Source organism: Dipodomys ordii, unplaced genomic scaffold, assembly GCF_000151885.1.
Source record: "Dipodomys ordii isolate 6190 unplaced genomic scaffold, Dord_2.0 Scaffold69, whole genome shotgun sequence".
NCBI lineage: Eukaryota > Metazoa > Chordata > Mammalia > Rodentia > Heteromyidae > Dipodomys > Dipodomys ordii.
Genome location: NW_012267285.1, coordinates 2,328,093 through 2,345,381, shown reverse-complemented (window position 1 = coordinate 2,345,381; position 17,289 = coordinate 2,328,093). Strand labels below are relative to the sequence as shown.

The 17,289-nt window shown below is 60.3% G+C and overlaps 2 protein-coding genes across 2 annotated transcripts in view; both read left to right on the top strand.

Annotated features, from left to right (window-relative positions):
• Window positions 1-5,798, top strand: part of Fkbp4 (FK506 binding protein 4, 59kDa) — an 11,795-nt gene extending 5,997 nt beyond the window's left edge. Inside the window, exons 3-11 of the mRNA XM_013023609.1 lie at window positions 687-831; window positions 1,336-1,478; window positions 2,273-2,393; window positions 2,518-2,674; window positions 3,445-3,535; window positions 3,633-3,716; window positions 3,802-3,987; window positions 4,324-4,563; window positions 5,202-5,798. Coding sequence (XP_012879063.1) covers window positions 687-831; window positions 1,336-1,478; window positions 2,273-2,393; window positions 2,518-2,674; window positions 3,445-3,535; window positions 3,633-3,716; window positions 3,802-3,987; window positions 4,324-4,563; window positions 5,202-5,294 — 1,260 coding nt within the window. The 3' untranslated portion in view covers window positions 5,295-5,798. The remainder of the gene's footprint in view (window positions 1-686; window positions 832-1,335; window positions 1,479-2,272; window positions 2,394-2,517; window positions 2,675-3,444; window positions 3,536-3,632; window positions 3,717-3,801; window positions 3,988-4,323; window positions 4,564-5,201) is intronic.
• A 4,474-nt stretch (window positions 5,799-10,272) lies between these two features.
• Itfg2 (integrin alpha FG-GAP repeat containing 2) lies at window positions 10,273-17,279 on the top strand. Its single transcript, XM_013023565.1, has 12 exons — window positions 10,273-10,420; window positions 12,284-12,379; window positions 13,200-13,241; window positions 13,369-13,540; window positions 14,374-14,513; window positions 14,739-14,887; window positions 14,966-15,063; window positions 15,145-15,198; window positions 15,292-15,383; window positions 15,989-16,106; window positions 16,751-16,924; window positions 17,003-17,279. Exons 1-12 carry the CDS (start codon window positions 10,325-10,327, stop codon window positions 17,104-17,106), a joined length of 1,335 nt encoding a protein of 444 aa, XP_012879019.1. The 5' UTR covers window positions 10,273-10,324; the 3' UTR covers window positions 17,107-17,279.
• Window positions 17,280-17,289: the final 10 nt, after the last annotated feature.

The following is a 17,289-nucleotide window of genomic DNA, read 5'->3' as shown; positions in this document are numbered from 1 at the left end:
CGGGGACCCCGGGACCCCCACGTGTGCGGGGGGTGGGGGCTGGGCACGCGGGGACCCCGGGACCCCCACGTGTGCGGGGGGTGGGGGCCGGGTACCTGGGGACCCCAGGACCCCCACCATCTGGATCAGAAAAGGCGCCAGCTTTGCCCAGACAGTCGTCCCAGGAGCACGGGGGTGCGCCCTCTTTGGTGGTGCTCCTGGGGCGTTGGTCCCCTTGTTACCCCTCACCTCGGTCTGCACACTTACCGCCTGCTTGCATGCTCACGGAGAGTAGGGGACGCAGAGAAGCTTGGGGGAGTCCCTGGGAATCGCGGTCCTGCCATTCTGGGAGAGGGCAACACCCCTCCCTCACTCCCCCCCCAAAAAAAGGCAGCTACAGCCTGGGGGGGCTGTGTCTGTCCATGCTCCTGCTCCCCTCCATCCAGCAGACCCGGCCTGGGCCCAACACTGGCATTTGAGGGGAATGAGGAAACGTGTAAAGATTTCCCCTTTCACTGCTGAGAAACTTAGATCGAATTCGGTCTCCGGGCTTGGTCTTTCCCCAAGCTGCTCAGCCAAATAAGTCTTCTGTGCGGAGGTGCAGAGCTGTCTCTCGGCAGAGCTTCTAGTGTCCTGAACCCTTCACCTGCTTGCGAGGAGGTGTGGTGGGGGCTGAACCCCTTTGCTCCTTTCCCCTTCCTCAACAGGTCATCAAGAGAGAGGGGACGGGCACAGACACGCCCATGATTGGCGACCACGTCTTCGTCCACTACACTGGATGGCTGCTAGATGGCACCAAGTTTGACTCCAGCCTGGACCGCAAGGACAAATTTTCCTTTGACCTGGGCAAAGGTAGGCGTGGCCGGGAGTGGCTAGGAGGCGGGCCTTGGAGAACTTCCTGCCCACCTTCCTTGTGGCAGCTTCTCATCCCAGCCAACGTGCAAGGCAGAGGCAGGCCCAGGAGTTCACAAGTAATCCGGGCAACACAGTGAGACCGTCTCCCCAGAAAAGAGGATCCATAGTGATCGGGGAGTGGCTGGTGGCAGTCCATGGCGCACTCTGTGACTTGTGTTCCTCTCTGGTCCTACACCTCCTGGCCTGCTTAATGTTGGTTCTGGGACTTGAACTTGGGCTCTTGTACTTCACTTTTCTGCTCACTGCTGGTGCTCTACTTGAGCCAGACCTCTCTTGACAGCTTCTTGCTAGCTGGGGACAGTCTGTTGGATTTGTCTGTTGGCTTTGGGCTGTCATCTTCAGATCTCAGCCTCCTGTGTAGCTGGGATTGCAGGCAGAGCCACCGGTGCCAGGTAACAGTCTTTAAGACCCCTGCTCAGGAAGGCCTGTCTCTTTCTGCAGGGGAAGTCATCAAGGCCTGGGACATTGCCGTGGCAACCATGAAGGTGGGGGAGGTGTGCCACATCACCTGCAAGCCAGAGTATGCCTACGGCTCGGCCGGCAGCCCTCCCAAGATCCCTCCCAACGCCACGCTCCTGTTTGAGGTGAGTGTCCGGCCAGAGCACCGGGCAAGGGGCCTGGCTGCCCTCCAGCCCTTCCTGCCTCTTGGAGACAATGTAGCCAAGGCGGAGGGCCTGGCCTGAGCAGGGAGAGGGAGAGGGCACGGGCTCTGCGGCCCCCACAGGGGCCCGTGATGGTGGCCCGAGGGTGGAAGAGGGGGTCCCAAAGCCTTCCAGGACTCAGCATGGGGCACAAAACATCGGTGGGCCTCATGCCTGTAACCCTGGCTACTCATGAGGCCAGAATCTGAGGGCAGAGGTTCAAAAGCAGCCAGAGCTGCAGCTTAAGTAATGCAATACCAGCCTTGAGCTGAAGAACTAAGACACAGTGCCCAGGCCCTGGGTTCAAGCCCCAGGACCGACACACGAGCACATGAAGTTGGTGTGCTTGAGGCTGGGCTCCAGGGGTCAGGGGTGTCCCCTTCCCCCACCCCATGGGTCCCGGTTAAGAGGAGAGAGCAGCTGCTGGGTGTGTGCCCGGCGGAGGTGAGCACAAGCCAAGCAGCGGGAAGCTCTGGCCCCCGAGATCCCGGGTCATTTGTGTCGACTGCCACGTCGGCCTCCTCCGGGCCGTGTTTAAGGGGAGGCGGGACAGCAGCGGGGTGGTTCTGAGAGTCTGGCCTCTGTCCCCGGGGAGGCAGGGCAGTTCAGCTTTGTGGAGTCTTGGCTAGGTGTCACGGTCGCAGGTCCTAAGACTGTCCCCAGGGACCTGGATGAGCCTGGCCTCTGCCTGGGCTGGCAGCCCTGCACGGAACTGATTGTCCCGTCTCGCCCCCCAGGTGGAGCTGTTTGACTTCAAGGGAGAGGACCTGTCAGAAGACGAGGATGGCGGCATCATCCGCAGGATCCGGGTTCGGGGGGAAGGCTATGCCAGGCCCAACGAGGGCGCCATCGTGGAGGGTGAGGGTCGGGTCTGAGCCCCTCTTCCGCAGCGGCTTCCGCGAGGCTGGGCCGCGCCCTGGGCATGGTGGTTGGTGTGGGAGGGAACGCGGGTGGCGGCCTCTCATGGGCCTTCCTCCACCAGTGGCGCTGGAAGGCTTCTACGAGCACCGTCTGTTTGACCAGCGGGAGCTCCGCTTCGAGATCGGGGAGGGGGAGAGCCTGGACCTGCCCTGCGGCCTGGAGAGGGCCATCCAGCGCATGGAGAAAGGAGAGCACTGCGTAGTGTACCTCAAGCCCAGGTGAGCTGTGGGCGGGCGCTGGGCGGAGCCGTGTCCACGGCTAGGGGCCTGCGGGCCTGGCATTGGGCCCTGATTGGTCGCTGTCCCTTCTTTGCTGACTCATAGATTCCGGGAAGTTTTTCTTACTCGTTGTATTTTTATTGCTTGTTGGTTGTGTGCCAGTGCAGGGGTTGGAACTCAGGCCCTGGGTGCTCTACCACTTGCAGCTTTTTGGTGGTTTCTTGGAGATAGAGTTGAAAGCAGGGCATCTGAGGATCGTGGTTCAAAACCAGCCCAGGGAAGGAAAGTACATGAGACTCTTACCTCCGATGAACCACGAGAAAACCAGAAGTGGCGCTGTGGCTCAAAGTGGTAGAGCACTCTTGAGTTAGAGCTCAGGGATAGCACTGAAGGCCTGAGTTCAAACCCCAGGACAGGGGGGCAGGGCGGGGCAGGGGGGGTCATGGGCTTTCCTGCCCAGACCGATTTCAGCTCAGGATCCTCAGATCTCAGCCTCCTGAGTAGCTAGGATCACAGGTGTGAGCCGCTGGTGCCCAGCTTGACGCCCAGCATTCCCTTCTCGCCCTGCGGTCGGCAGGAGGGTTCTGTGTGGTCATGGAGGCGGTGGTGCGTCCTGAGGCCATCGAGAGGGTGCGGGTGTCAGGGGAGACTTTGCGGAACACTTCGTTTGGTCCCGCCTCCGGGGATGCGGGCAGGAAGCCCTGTTGCCCGGAGCAGGTCGGGCTGTGGGGTGACCTGCGCCTTCGCCTTCGGTGGTGTTGCTCCTCTAGCTACGGTTTCGGCAGTGCTGGGAAGGAAAAGTTCCAGATCCCACCGCAGGCTGAGCTCATTTACGAACTCCATCTCAAGAGTTTTGAGAAGGTGAGTCTCTGGGCTTTCCCTTTGCCTGGAGTCGGGTCCCATCCCCTGGGGATCCTGGGGACGCTGACTGCTGTGTCCCTCCCTGGGGGAATGGCAGGCCAAGGAGTCCTGGGAGATGAGCTCCGAGGAGAAGCTGGAGCAGAGCACCATCGCCAAGGAGCGCGGCGCGGTGTACTTCAAGGTGAGCACCCGTCCTTGTCGCCAGGGGGCCGTCCGGGGCCTGGGGCCGGCGCCGGGCCCGGGCCTGAGCTCGCCTCCCGCCCTAGGATGGCAAGTACAAGCAGGCGCTGCTGCAGTACAAGAAGATCGTGTCCTGGCTGGAGCACGAGTCGAGCTTCTCGGGTGAGGAGCTGCAGAAGGCCACGGCCCTGCGGCTGGCCGCCCACCTCAACCTGGCCATGTGTCACCTGAAGCTGCAGGCCTTCTCGGCCGCCGTCGAGAGCTGCGACAAGGTGGGCGTGGGCCCAGGCTGGGGGGTGGGGGACCAGGTCATTGACACATAGGGCCAGTGTTCTCCCACCACCAGCTGGCTGCTGGTTTGTGGAAATGAGTCTCGTGGATGTTCCTGCCTGCGTGGGCTTCCCACACGGAGCCCAGATCTCAGCCTCCTGAGTAGCTAGGAGCCACCGGTGCCCATCGATGATTTTCTTCGTAGATCTGGAATCTTTCCCGGGTGGGGCCCAGTCTTGCTCTTACTCGGGGGTGACCCTGTGTCTGCTGGGCTCTGGCTTCATGGAGCGGGCTGCCCAGCCTGAGGTCTTGCCCGTCTCTTCCCTCTGCCCGCCCAGGCCCTGGAGCTGGACAGCAAAAACGAGAAAGGTCTCTTCCGTCGAGGGGAGGCACACTTGGCTGTCAATGACTTTGACCTGGCACGGGCTGACTTCCAGAAGGTTCTACAGCTCTACCCCAACAACAAGGCTGCCAGGACCCAGCTGGCCGTGTGTCAGCAGCGGGTCCGCAAGCAACTGGCACGGGAGAAGAGGCTCTACGCCAACATGTTCGAGAGGCTGGCGGAGGAGGAGCGCAAGGTGAGCAGGCCGCGCCCGGGCCTGGCCGGCGTGGCCCGGGAGCCGCAGTCCTGGGGCTGCAGGTGGTGTGCATGCCCAAACATAGGTTTGCACGGTCCAAATGCACCAAGGCCACATGGAGGCGGAGGCCCGTGGCCTGGCCGGTGCTGTGTGGCTGTGTCCAGCCTGGGCAGCCCCCCTTAGTGTTTTCACTCAAGCCTGGTGCTCTGCCACTTGAGCCACAGCTTCACTTCTGGCTTTTTGCTGGCTAGTTAGAGATAAGAGTTTTGGGCTTTCTGGGCTGGCTTTGACTTTACAGTCCTCAGCTCTCAGCCTCCTGCGTGGCTAGGATGACAGGTGTGGAATCTGTGTCTGCAGTGCTGTTGGAAGTGATGTGTGCTTTGTGCCTTTCTTTTTTTTTTTTGGGGGGGGGGGTCTAGTAGTGGAGCCTGAACTCTGGGCCTGGGCACTGTCCCTCAGCTCTTCAGCTCAAGGCTAGCACTCTACCACTTGAGCCACAGCGCCACTTCCGGCTTTTTTCTTTTTGCTTATGTGATGCTGAGGAATGGAACCCAGGGCCTCAGGCATGCAAGGCAAGCGCTCTACCACTGAACCACCTTCCCAGCCCCTGCTTTGTGCCTTTCTGCCACCCTTTGCAGGGCAAGGCCGAGGTGGCTTCGGGGGACCACCCCACCGACACAGCGATGAAGGAGAAGAGCGACGGCCAGTCCCAGATGGAGACCGAGGCGTAGCCCCGCCCCGCCCCGTCTGAACACACTGAAGAGTTTTGCGTGAATTGAGACCTTTATTTTTCTATCTGGTGGGTGGTTGGCTCTGGGGGGACGGGGGAAGGTTGGGGGTTGCTCAGGTGGGTCCTGTCACCCCTCATTGCAGGTGAGCGTGTGTCCCGCACTCACACTGCTCAGAATGCTATTTATTCTGCTTCCTGTTCGGTCCACGTGTGAGCGGGGAGAAGGGAAGGGGTGAGGCGTGATGTGCAGCAGGGTGGGGAGGGAGAGCCCTGGCTCTGGCGTGCCGGGTTGTGCCCCTCCCCTCTTCCCCTCCTCACCTGGAGTGGCTGTCTTCTGGAGCTGGGGTGACTGCCCGTCCTGTTCCTGTCTCCCCTCCAGTCCGCCTGCCCTCAGCCAGGCTGTGCACCCCTCCCCCCAGGCCTCTGCTCGCCGCCAAAGGCCCAGGTGCCACTCGAGCCCTGTGCTCGAGCAATAAAGACGATAAGCAAAACTGGGTGTCTACAGCCTTCCTGGGACTGTGGGGGGCGGGCTGGTGGGTGCATGGGGAGGGGGGGAGGAGGCAGGGAAAGGGTCTCTGTCCTGGTGCCCTGTTGGGGACAGGAAACAGCCTGCTGTGCAGGCTGGGGTGGGGGGGTGGGGCACTCCCACGATGAAGGTGCCTATGAAGAAGTGGGGGTCCCCTGCTCTGACCTTTGACCCCAGCCCAAGAGTCCAGGCAGTGTGGACGGCCATGCCCAGCAACTCCACACAGCCCTCCAGCCCCCCCAAGGTGGATCTGCCAGGCAGGGGCTGGACGGCCACACCTCCCGGCTATGAAGGGGGGTCCCCTGGAGCCAGCCGCTCCCCGGCCCCACACGTCCCCTCCCTGGACTGCCAGGCTGGTCCTGCGCTTGCAGGTGGGGTGGCTCCTCAGACTCCAGCTAAAACCGAGGTGGTTAAGCACCCGGAGTCCAAGCCTTCTGCACCAAGAGCCTCAGCAAGCTGGATCTTGTAACAACCAGCCATCCTGCAGACTGCAGGCTCAGGTCAGGTGGGAAGGGCTGCCTGACAGACCTCAGCTAACCCAATGTGCGTCTGTCACCGGGCGAGTCTCCGTCCCTTTTCCTGGTGCAAAAACAGCTAAGATCCCTTCCAGGTGTTGGTGGGATCCCAGGATCGCACAGCACTGCTGTGGGAGGCAGGAGATGGAAAGGGCCTTACTCAGATCTGTCTCGGGACAATGGTTAAGTCTTCAAAGACTAAAAATCCCGCCATACTGGGAACTCTACCCTGGGCCCCTGCTGTTTTCCTGCAGGTAAATCTTCCTTTATGCAAAGGACTGGATGGCGCTCAGTGCTGTAGAGAAACAACAGAGGGTCTAGCAAGTTCTCCCCTGAGTATAAGCTGCTTCTGGGTAGCTTGTGCGCGCTCGCTCTGACACACACACACAAGCTCCTGTTAAGAGCCTACTCCATTCCATAATCCAAAAGCAGCCCCTCCACCCGACACCCCTTCATCCCGCACAGCTACAGCGCCCTGCCCTGTGCAAACATGGGAGCTGGGTGCTGTGCGTCCCGTTTCCAAATAAGAAGCACTCGGGCAGCTGAGTGCTTTCGAGAGATTGTTGGGAAATGGCTTGTGGTGGAACTCGTAGCTGTACCTTTCTCTCAAGATCGGTTTTCCCTTTTGCAAATGTGGAGCATCTCAACCTCGGGCCTGCTACGGGTGGGTGAGGGCTGTGGTGATTTCACAGTGGTAGGCTCGGCTGGGTATGGCAGTGCACACCTTAAACCCGAGCGTAGGTGTCTAGGATGCACAAGACCAGGTCACAGTGGTTAGTTCCCAGCTGGGGGTTCTAAGTCCCGGTCCACCCTGCCCTTAGTGGCCGGGAGAGCTACCTATCAGGTCCCTTTGAGAAACAGGTTTTTGCACTTTGAACTAGGGGATATATATGGTTACAAAGGTCTCAAAAGAGGGCTTAGTGGTGGAGTGCTTGTGCAGCATGCATGCATTTCTGGGGTTGATTCTTCAGCACTACATACACAGAAACAGCCAGAAGTGGTGCTATGGCTCAAGTGGTAAAGCTGGCCTGGAGCAAAAGCAGCTGCAGGACAGCACCCAGGCCCTGAGTTCAAATCCCAGGACTGGCACCAAAAATGAAGTAAAAGGCTCAAAAATAACTCCCCCCAAACCTCCGGCAATCGGAGTTTTGAAGGTCCTGGACAAGACAACTGGGGTAGAAGAAGTGGTCAGGAACTTTTGGGAACACTGCCCTGGAACCCCTCAGCCCTCTTGCCTTGCTGAATCTGCCATCCACACAGCAAGCAAGCAGCCAAGCAGTGGCTAATTCCTGTAACCCCTGCACTCACAGGCCGCAGTGGGAGAATTCAGGGCAAAGAACAGGGATGCTCAATTGTGGGTTCTGGGATCTGCCCCTCCAGCCCCGCTGTTCCCCCTGTGTGAGCCCAGGTGCCCGGCTTAGAGAGGCACGTCAGGGGCACCGATGTAGCCTTCACGCAGGCCCCGTCCCCGGAAGACCTTTCTGCCCTGGCGGCTGGCTCTTACTTGGCTCTCCTGACAAGTCTGTGGTCAAAGCGACATGACCTTCACGATGAACATTATCTACAAAGACAGACGCTGCTCTGCCGGAGGATGCAAGACAAAGCCGGAATGATGGGCAAAGTCAAACGAAGGCGCTGTGGAACGCTGGGCCAGCGCCTGACCTGGAAGAACTGGGTCAGGCCAGGGTGTCTGGTGACCCAAGCAGGCTGCTCATCCAACTGTCCTGACAACTCACTAACACGTTCATTCCTACAATGCTGTCAAAGAAAACCGCAGACCAATATTACAGCACAGGGAATCAACTGGAAACCACTTACACTCTATGTTTCCAGGTAAACATTTTAAAATAGATTTCTTTGTCCACTCCTTCAACTGGAAAGCGAAGCTTACAGTTAAGAGCCGGGATGCCAGCAAGGAGGTGCTCAGGAGGCTGAGATCTGAGGATCACGGTTTGAAGCCAGCCGGGCAGGAAAGTCCCCAGGAGACTCTTATCTCCCATACTGGAAATGGAGCTGTGGCTCAAAGTGGGAGAGCATTGAGGTAAAGAACTCAGGGACGGTACCCAGGCCCTGAGTTCAAGTCACATGATGAACAACAACAACAAAATTAAAAGATAATGCACTTAGAGCCCGGTTACCTGTGTCTGGAAAGATCCAGCCAGCCCCACAGTACAGCACTGGAAATAGGAACTGGTAACCATTTTTCCCACTGCCTTCAGACACAGAGATCAGGCCCACCCCTTGTCCACTCTCCCATTACCTATGACTGACAGATCAAGGGTCCAATCAGGTGGGGTTGTAATGACAAGTCTTAAAACCTAAATACCTATTGAACTCCCACAGGAGTTCCTAGATAAACCCTCTCAGTGCCGTCACTGATGATGTGCCCAAGCAGAGGCAGGTCTTTCTCAATGGACAAAGAATCTCAAGGAAGCCATGGGGATAATGATCCCATCCATGCTACTGACAGAAGGGCGGAGAGGTTCAAGACAGAGCAGGCTCCAAAATCTTTACCATCTTCCCTTCCAGCCTAAGGAGCTGGGGCAGTACGTGATGGGAGAGTCATGGGGGTTTGGGGATCAAACCACTTTGGGTAGGGAGCCAGTAGCTCCCGCCTGTAATCCAAGCAAATCTGTGAGTAGGCTGAGATCTGAGGGCTGTGGTTCAAAGCCAGCCCAGAAAGAATTCCGTGATTCTTTAGCTCCAGCTATCCAGCAAAAAGCCGGAAGGAGAGCTGTGGCTCAAGTGGCGGACCACCGGCGCTGGCCAAAAATCCAAGGGATGGTGCCTTAGCCCCTGAGCTCAGGGGCTAGGACCCCTGTCCCCCCCATACACACACACACACGCGCACACACACACACACACACACACGCACACCTTTGGCCTGAGTCCCACCTGCAAACCTTGAACCTGGCTGGAAGTATGTTTTCCCCCTCGGAAGAGGTAGAAGAGCCGTTGAGTGAAGAAGAAACGACAGGGGCTACGTGTGCTAGCTTGGTGAACTCTGCTTTGCGCCGGTGGCCTTTGAACTATGTCCCCACCAAGGGCACACAGGGGTCAGATTTCCTATTGACGGATTTACTTTATCATCACACGCACACACACGCATATGCACACACGCATATGCACACACGCACACACATGCATATGCACACACGTACACTCATGCATATGCACACGCACACTCATGCATATGCACACACGCACACACACACATGCACACACGCATATGCACACACGCACACACACATGCACACACGCATATGCACACGCGCATGCATATGCACACACGCACACACGCATATGCACACACGTACACTCATGCACATGCACACACGCACACACACATGCATATGCACACACGCACACTCATGCATATGCACACACGCGCACACACACACATGCACACACGCATATGCACACACGCATGCATATGCACACACGCATATGCACACACGTACACTCATGCACATGCACACACGCACACACATGCACACACGCACGCACGCGCACACACGCGCGCGCGGCCCCTTCGTCTGTCTCCACACCGGATTTTTTTCCCCAGTGCAATCCGATGTCACCACTCCGACCATCTCCCGCCACGCGGCCGTCCGTCCGCTCCACTCTCAGGGGACGGAATGACAGCGAGGGATCTCTGTCGCCAGGGCAACGAAGGAAGGAATCAAGGTCACTAGGGCCAGCCCCGCGGAGCCCCGTTGCCAAGGGGACAGGTCAGCCCCCGCCCCCTCCCGGCTTACCCGCAGGCGTTAGGCTTCTGGAGGAAGTGAGTGGCCTGTTCAACTGTCACTCAAAAGCCGTCCCCGGGAGGCGGAGCCAGGGCGCCGCCCCGACGCGGAAGTCCCGCCCCTTCCGAGCCGGGATTGGAGGCGGCGATGTGGCTTCCGCCCGCGCGGCTGTCAGGAAGCGGCTTGGGGAGCGGGGGGGCGCGGGTGGGGGGCGCGTCCAGCGCCGTTCCCCGGCCCCTCGGCCATGCGGTCGGTGAGCTACGTGCAGCGCGTGGCGCTGGAGTTCAGCGGGAGCCTCTTCCCTCACGCCGTCTGCCTCGGCGACGTCGACAACGACGGGGTGAGTGCATGCGCAGTGGCGCCGGAGACGCCCGGCGGGGCGCGGCGCGGGGGCGGAAGGGGCGGGGCCGGAGGCCGGAAGTCGGGGCGAGAGCCTGCGCCTGCGCGTCAGGGCCGTCATGGCGCCCGCAGGACGCCTGCTCTAGTGATGGCCTCGTCGTCCGGGATGTCCAGGCCGGCTCAGCCCGTCCGGAACGCCGGGCGTTTTTCTGTGTGTTTTCAGGGATAGATCATTGATCCCTCCCTGCCGTTACGGGCGGGGTGGAGCTGGTCAGCTCTGTTGGCCACGATTGGAGGCAACGTCTGGTTCATCCTGGCTACGAACCTCCGTTTACCTTTAAAAAAATCAGCTGGAAACAGTAAAACCGCCCTGCCTGCTGATTGCTCCGCTCCCCCGAGGACGTCTCTGGGCCTTTGCTGCTTTCCCATTGGCTCACTGACCTGAGATGGATGGATGGATGGACGGATGGATGGATGGATGGATGGATGGATGGATGGGTGGATGGACGGATGGATGGATGGGTGGATGGATGGATGGATGGATGGATGGACGGATGGATGGATGGACGGATGGATGGATGGATGGACGGATGGATGGATGGACGGACGGATGGATGGATGGACGGATGGATGGATGGATGGGTGGATGGACGGATGGATGGATGGGTGGATGGACGGATGGATGGATGGATGGACGGATGGATGGATGGATGGATGGATGGATGGATGAATGGATGGATGGACGGATGGATGGATGGATGGATGGATGGATGGACGGATGGATGGATCGACTTCCTGCTGTCTCCAACATTTGCTCCACCTCTCATCTTGACCTTGGGCTTCTGGGGTTTCTATGAGGTCTGCCCAGGATGGACCTCCGTTGAGTTATCTCCAGCCAGGTGCCAGTAGCTCACGCCTGTCATCCTAGCTACTCAGGAGGCTGAGATCTAAGGATTGCGGTTCAAAGCCAGCCTGGGCAGGAAAGGCCGTGAAACTCTTCAATTAACCTCTCAGAAAACCGGAAGTGGCGCTGTGGCTCAAGTGGTAGAGCACTAGCCTTGAGCTGGAGAGCTGAGGGACAGCGCCCAGGCCCAGAGTTCAGTCCCCACAACTAGACTCCCCCCCAAAAAAGAACTAGAGTTCAGAGCTACCTAGTTCCCCCGGGTAGCAGTGATGGAGAAGGGCTCTGCTTGGCGCAGGGAGCCCCTGTCTGAGAGCCAGGCCACCACATGGGGGCACCAGAGGCCCAGGCTGACATGCAACAGCAAGACCTTCAGAGCCCCTGTGTCCTGTGCATGCATGCATGCGTGTGTGTGTGTGTGTGTGTGTGTGTCCCTCCCCTCCCCCCCCCAGGCTCTATTGGCTTGCAGCTGCCCTGATTAAATGTATATGAGATCCCACTTTCAAGCCTTTCAAAGGTCAAAATCTTAAAACTGTTTTAAGACCATGTTCCATTTTCAGTGGACAAGCAGAAGTCATGCATGTGGGCAGAGAGTCTGTCAGCCAAGACTGTAGAACAGTCTGGAATGAAGCATGGATTGTGTATAGCCTCCATGCCCCTAACCCCTCCCACCCCCCAGCACGCATGCATGCACGCACGCACATACACACAGAAGTGGAAATACACTCTGGTCAGCTATGGCTCTGTGTGTGTGTGTGTGTGTCCCTCTGGAATGAACCCGGCCTGGTACGCGCCACAGAATCTGCTGGGGTCACACCCCGCCCAGCCTGAAGAGATCTTTCATGATGTTGGTGAAGGTGCAGATGCGAAGCTCACCACTTCCCGGGGTCAGGCTGAGCTCAGGAGACCGCGCCGTGGCTCGGCGGGAGCCGCGTCCCCATGCGCGCCTCTCTCCATTTCCAGTTGAATGAGCTGGTCGTGGGCGACACCAACGGGAAGCTGTCTGTGTACAAGAAGGACGACGGCCGGCCGTGGCTCACCTGCGCGTGCCAGGGGATGGTCAGTGTTCTCTCCCTGCGCCTGAGGCCTGGGACAGGGCCTGCGGCGTGCGTGGGGGTGCGCAGCGCAACCCGAGTCCCCAGCTGCTCAGCCCAGCCACTGCTTCCGGTTATGTGACTTGGGGAGGGCGGGTCCCAGGCCTTCTCCCCCTCTTCCTCTCCCCTCTCCCCCCCCAGCCCCATTTGGGCCCCACTTCAAGGATGGGGCATCTTTTACGGGGTCCTTGGGGACGTGGATGCTGCCCAAGGCTGGCTGATCCTCCAAGGAGTGGTCACGCATTGGTTAACACCAGTGGTATGTTCTAGAAAGCCGTTGTTGGACTGCCCTGGCAGTGTGCCAGATTTACATCTTATTTTGCCATTCCTGGGGCTTGAACTCAGGACCTAGGCACTGTCCCTGAGCTGCTTTTGCTCAAGGCTGGCTCTCTACCACTTGAGCCACAGCGCCACTTCCGGCTTCTTCTGTGGTTGTGGTGCTGAGGAATCCAACCCAGGGCGTCGTGCATGCTAGGCGAGCACTCTACCACTGAGCCACCTGCCCAGCCCAGACAAAGATTATTAACATAGGTTAGTGGTGCAAGTTTTCAGTGGCTGGTAGTAATGGACGGCTCATAGCTGTCATCCTAGCCACTCAGGAGGCCGCCATCTGCAGGCCATGGTTCAAAGCCCCCCCCAGACAGGAAAGTCCATGAAACTCATCTGCAATTCATAAGGAAGGAAGCCGCAAGCCCGCCTGCAGTCCCTTCCCGCTGCACAGGGGTCAGGGCAGGCTGGACTCCCCCATGCCTGCCTCCCTCCCTGAGCCCCTCTTTCCCTTGCAGTTGACCTGCGTTGGGGTTGGAGACGTGTGTAATAAAGGAAAGGTAAGATCTTAGGCGGTGGCATTCCCAGGCCTGCCCTCCGTCTACATCCGGGCCTCTGCTCTAGCACCCTGCACCCTGGCCTCCCCTCCCCCCACCAGCCCATCTCCCCCGCACCTCGCTCTCCCAGAACCTAGTGGTGGCGGTGAGCGCCGAAGGCTGGTTCCACTTGTTTGACCTGACGCCCGCCAGGGCCTTGGATGGCTCAGGACACCACGAAGCCCTGGCCGGGGAGGAGCAGCGACCCGTCTTCAAGCAGCACATCCCGGCCAACACCAAGGCCATGCTGGTCAGCGACATCGGTGGGCAAGGGTGCTCAGCCAGCCGCTGCGGGGCGGGCGGGAGAAGGCAGGTGCCAGGACAGATCCCCGGGGTCAGGGTCGCTGCCGTTTGTGTGTGCGGCGCAGAGCTGCTGAGCTCCCCGCCTGCCGGGCACGGTCGTGGGCACTGGCATCACAGCCAAGAGTAAAACAGATGGAGCTTGCTATGTAGCCCGGGCGGTCCCCAAACTTGCACCCCTCTGCCTCAGCATCCTGGGTGCACCATCATGCCCAGCTTAATTTTTTTTTTTAATTATTTCGTCACTTGTGGGTCTTGAACTCGGGGCCTGGGCGCTGTCCCTCAGATCTTCAGCTCGAGGTGAGCGCTCTACCACTTGAGCCACAGCACCACTTCTAGTTTTCTGGTGGTTTCTGGGAGATGAGAGTCTCAGGGACTTTTCTGCCCAAGCTGGCTTTGAACTACAGTCCTCAGATCTCAGCCTCCTGAGTCACTGGGATGACAGGCGTGAGCCACGGGTGCCTGGCTTAGCCTTATTGTTTACAGTACAGTCGTGACCTTAGCAAAAAGACGAAGCAGTATAAATTTCATAGGGAAGCTAACTAGTGTGGCCAGGGGCACAGCTCAGCAGCAGAGCTCCAGGCTCAATCTCCATACTGGAAAAGCATAAAATACATAAACTGAGCGCGAGGTGAGCGCGAGGCCCGGGCGGGGGCAGCGGCTGCCCGCATGCGCACTCAGCAGCCCGGAGGCGGCCCTGACGCCGTCGGGGAGGCCCGCGGAGGGGAGGCCTGGGGGAGGGGGCCGCGTGGGGGGCCCCACGCCCACCGAGGTGGGTCGGATCCCATGCCCGCAGATGGGGACGGACGCTGCGAGCTCGTGGTGGGTTACACGGACCGCGTGGTGCGGGCCTTCCGCTGGGAGGAGCTGGCCGAGGGCAGCGAGCACCCGACCGGCCAGCTGGTGTCCCTCAAGAAGTGGGTGCTGGAAGGCCAGGTGAGCGGCGGAGTCTGGGGACCCGAGTGCGGGGCTCCCTCCCGGGAGGGTGCAGGTGGAGGTCTGGTGGCAGGTGCAGCAGGGCGTGGGTCAGGCTGGGGGGGGCCCTGCTGCCCCCCACCCCCCAGCAGACGCCGATCATCTGCGTGGCGTTGCTGGTCAGCCCGAACCCTAGCACCTCCCTCCGGCTCTGAACCCAATGCGGGGCGCTGCTCCCCGGGGCAGGTGGACAGTCTGTCTGTGACCGTGGGGCCGCTGGGTGTGCCGGAGCTAATGGTGTCCCAGCCGGGCTGTGCCTACGCGGTTCTGCTCTGCACCTGGCGCCGGGACTCAGGGGTGCCCCCCACCTCCGAGGGCACCACGGAGGGCAGCAGGTAAGGCCAGGCGTGCGGCGGGGGCGGGGAGACCCCGCCCGGAGGCCCGCTCATCAACCCACCCCCTTCCGTCCCCAGGGACACCCCCGCTCCCCGGGACGTGGAGACCCACCAGACGTCCGGCCGGATCCACAACAAGAACGTGTCCACGCACCTCATCGGCAACATCAAGCAGGGTGAGCGCCGGGAGGGGCTGGCCGCTTCCCGCTCCCGCCCCCAGCCCGCTCACGCGTCCCTGTGCCCTGTCACACCGCCAGGTCACAACCCCGAGCGCGGCGGCTCTGGCCTCTTCGCCCTGTGCACGCTGGACGGTGAGCAGGGCTGGGCTGGGCTGCGCCTCCCTCTGCCAGTGCCCCCGGCCTGGACCCCATCCCTCCACCCACCCCTCCTGCCTCTCCCTGCAGGAACCCTGAAGCTGATGGAGGAGGCCGACAAGCTGCTGTGGTCCGTGCAGGTGGATCACCAGCTGTTCGCCCTGGAGAAGCTGGATGTCACGGTGAGCGGCCCGGGAGCCCTGCCGGAGCACTCGGTCTTCTCTGGGGGAGGGGCTAGTTCCAGCCGGCCTCTGAATGAATGATGCTGCTTACCTTGATCTGTTCTCCGCCAAGCTTCTGGAACCCTCTCCATCATACCTGCCAGCTGGGCAGCAGCTCCAGAGATAAGAAGCTACCTCAGGGGGCTTGGGCCCTGCCTTGGTCCCCTCCTAGCCAAGTGCGGCCAAGAGACTGCTTCTGCAAGATCGTTTTGTGGTTGTCTTTGGTTTTAGATAGATAGGGGTAGATAGAGCTGAGGGCCAGCACCCAGGCGGGTGCTCTACCACTTGGGCCACTTCCAGTTTTCTGGTGGTTCATTGAAGATCAGAGTCTCACGGACTTTCCTGCCCGAGCTGGCTTTGAACCGCGATCCTCAGATCTCAGCCTGCTGAGTAGCTGGGATGACAGGCGAGAGCCCCGGCCCCTGGCTATGTATTTTTGAGATAGAATTTTGCACTCTAGCCCATGCTGGCCTAGAACTTGGAAGCCTCGTGGCAGTGCTGCTTCACCAGGCACGCCCGGCAGGTCAGCTCACGCTGCTCTGCATGCTTTCCCCTGACTTTTGCAGGGCAATGGGTGTGAGGAGGTGGTGGCGTGTGCGTGGGACGGACAGACGTACATCATCGACCACAACCGCGCTGTCGTCCGCTTCCAAGTCGATGAGAATGTCCGGGCCTTCTGTGCAGGTGCGGAGCGACCCGGCCCTCTCTCCTGCCCTGGCCCCCGACCTTTCCAACGAGAGAAGGAAACACTTGAACAGGGACAGGGGAGATGGCTCAGGCGGGAGATGGCTTGCCTAGCAAGCGCAGAGCCCTGGGTTCAAATCCTGCTACCAGAACAAAAGGAGGGATGAATTCTTTTTTGTGGTGGGGGGGGGAGGGGGAATCGGTCATGGGGCTTGAACTCAGGGCCTGGGCGCTGTCCCTCAGCTCTTCAGCTCAAGGCGGGCGCTCTACCACTTGAGCCACAACTCCACTTCCAGTTTTCTGGTGGTTCATGGGAGATCAGAGTTTCACAGACTTTCCTGCCCAGGCTGACTTTGAACCGCGATCCTCGGATCTCAGCCTCCTGAGTAGCTAGGATGACAGGCGGGAGCCAATGGCGCTCATCTGGGCGCTGTTCTGGCTGGTGCTTCCCGTGGCCTCCCCATGTCGGGCATGAGCTGGGTATTTTGGCATTTCTCTGCTTTGGTTGGCTGCCCGGCCTCCGTGGGAGGCTCAGCCCCCTGGCTGTGGCGGTGGTCTGTCTGTCTGTCTGTCCTGGGTGGTCTGTCCCCTTGCCCTTCCACCAGCGGGTGACGCTTGCCCTTTGTGGTCCTCCCCTCCCCCAGGCCTGTACGCCTGCAAAGAGGGCGGCAACAGCCCCTGCCTGGTGTACGTCACCTTCAACCAGAAGATCTACGTGTACTGGGAGGTGCGGCTGGAGCGCATGGAGTCCACCAGCCTGCTCAAGCTGCTCGAGGCCGAGCCCCAGTACCGCAGCCTGCTGCGGGAGCTGGACGTGGGTGAGCCCCCCTCCCCCCACAGCCCGGCCAGCCGCCCCGGGCTCCAAACACCTCTTACCAGCCCCCGTTGGCCCTCAGATCCCGATGACCTCCCTGCAGTCCGCAGCCTGCTCCGCCGGGCACTCTACCACCCGGACCAGCCTCTGCCCTGCGCCCCGACCGGCCCCCAGGACGCCACCTAGCCGGGCTCAGCGAGCCCGCCGCCCATCCTACCCCCAGTCCTCGCCAGCCCTGGCAGGATGGAGGTGGACATGGCGGGGGTGCGGGGATGAGCTGGTGGCAGGGCCCTGCCCGTCACGTGACCAGGAGCCCCGCCCCCTCCCTATGTGAGCCCGCAGGCCACAGGTCTTTCTCCTGGCCCCCAC

Coding starts and splice junctions, on each gene's coding strand:
- Itfg2 (XM_013023565.1), top strand. CDS start 10,325: ATGCGGTCGGTGAGCTACGTGCAGCGCGTGGCGCTGGAGTTCAGCGGG. Junction 14,514..14,738: donor AGTGGGTGCTGGAAGGCCAG/GTGAGCGGCGGA, acceptor TCCCCGGGGCAG/GTGGACAGTCTGTCTGTGAC. Junction 15,064..15,144: donor CATCGGCAACATCAAGCAGG/GTGAGCGCCGGG, acceptor TCACACCGCCAG/GTCACAACCCCGAGCGCGGC.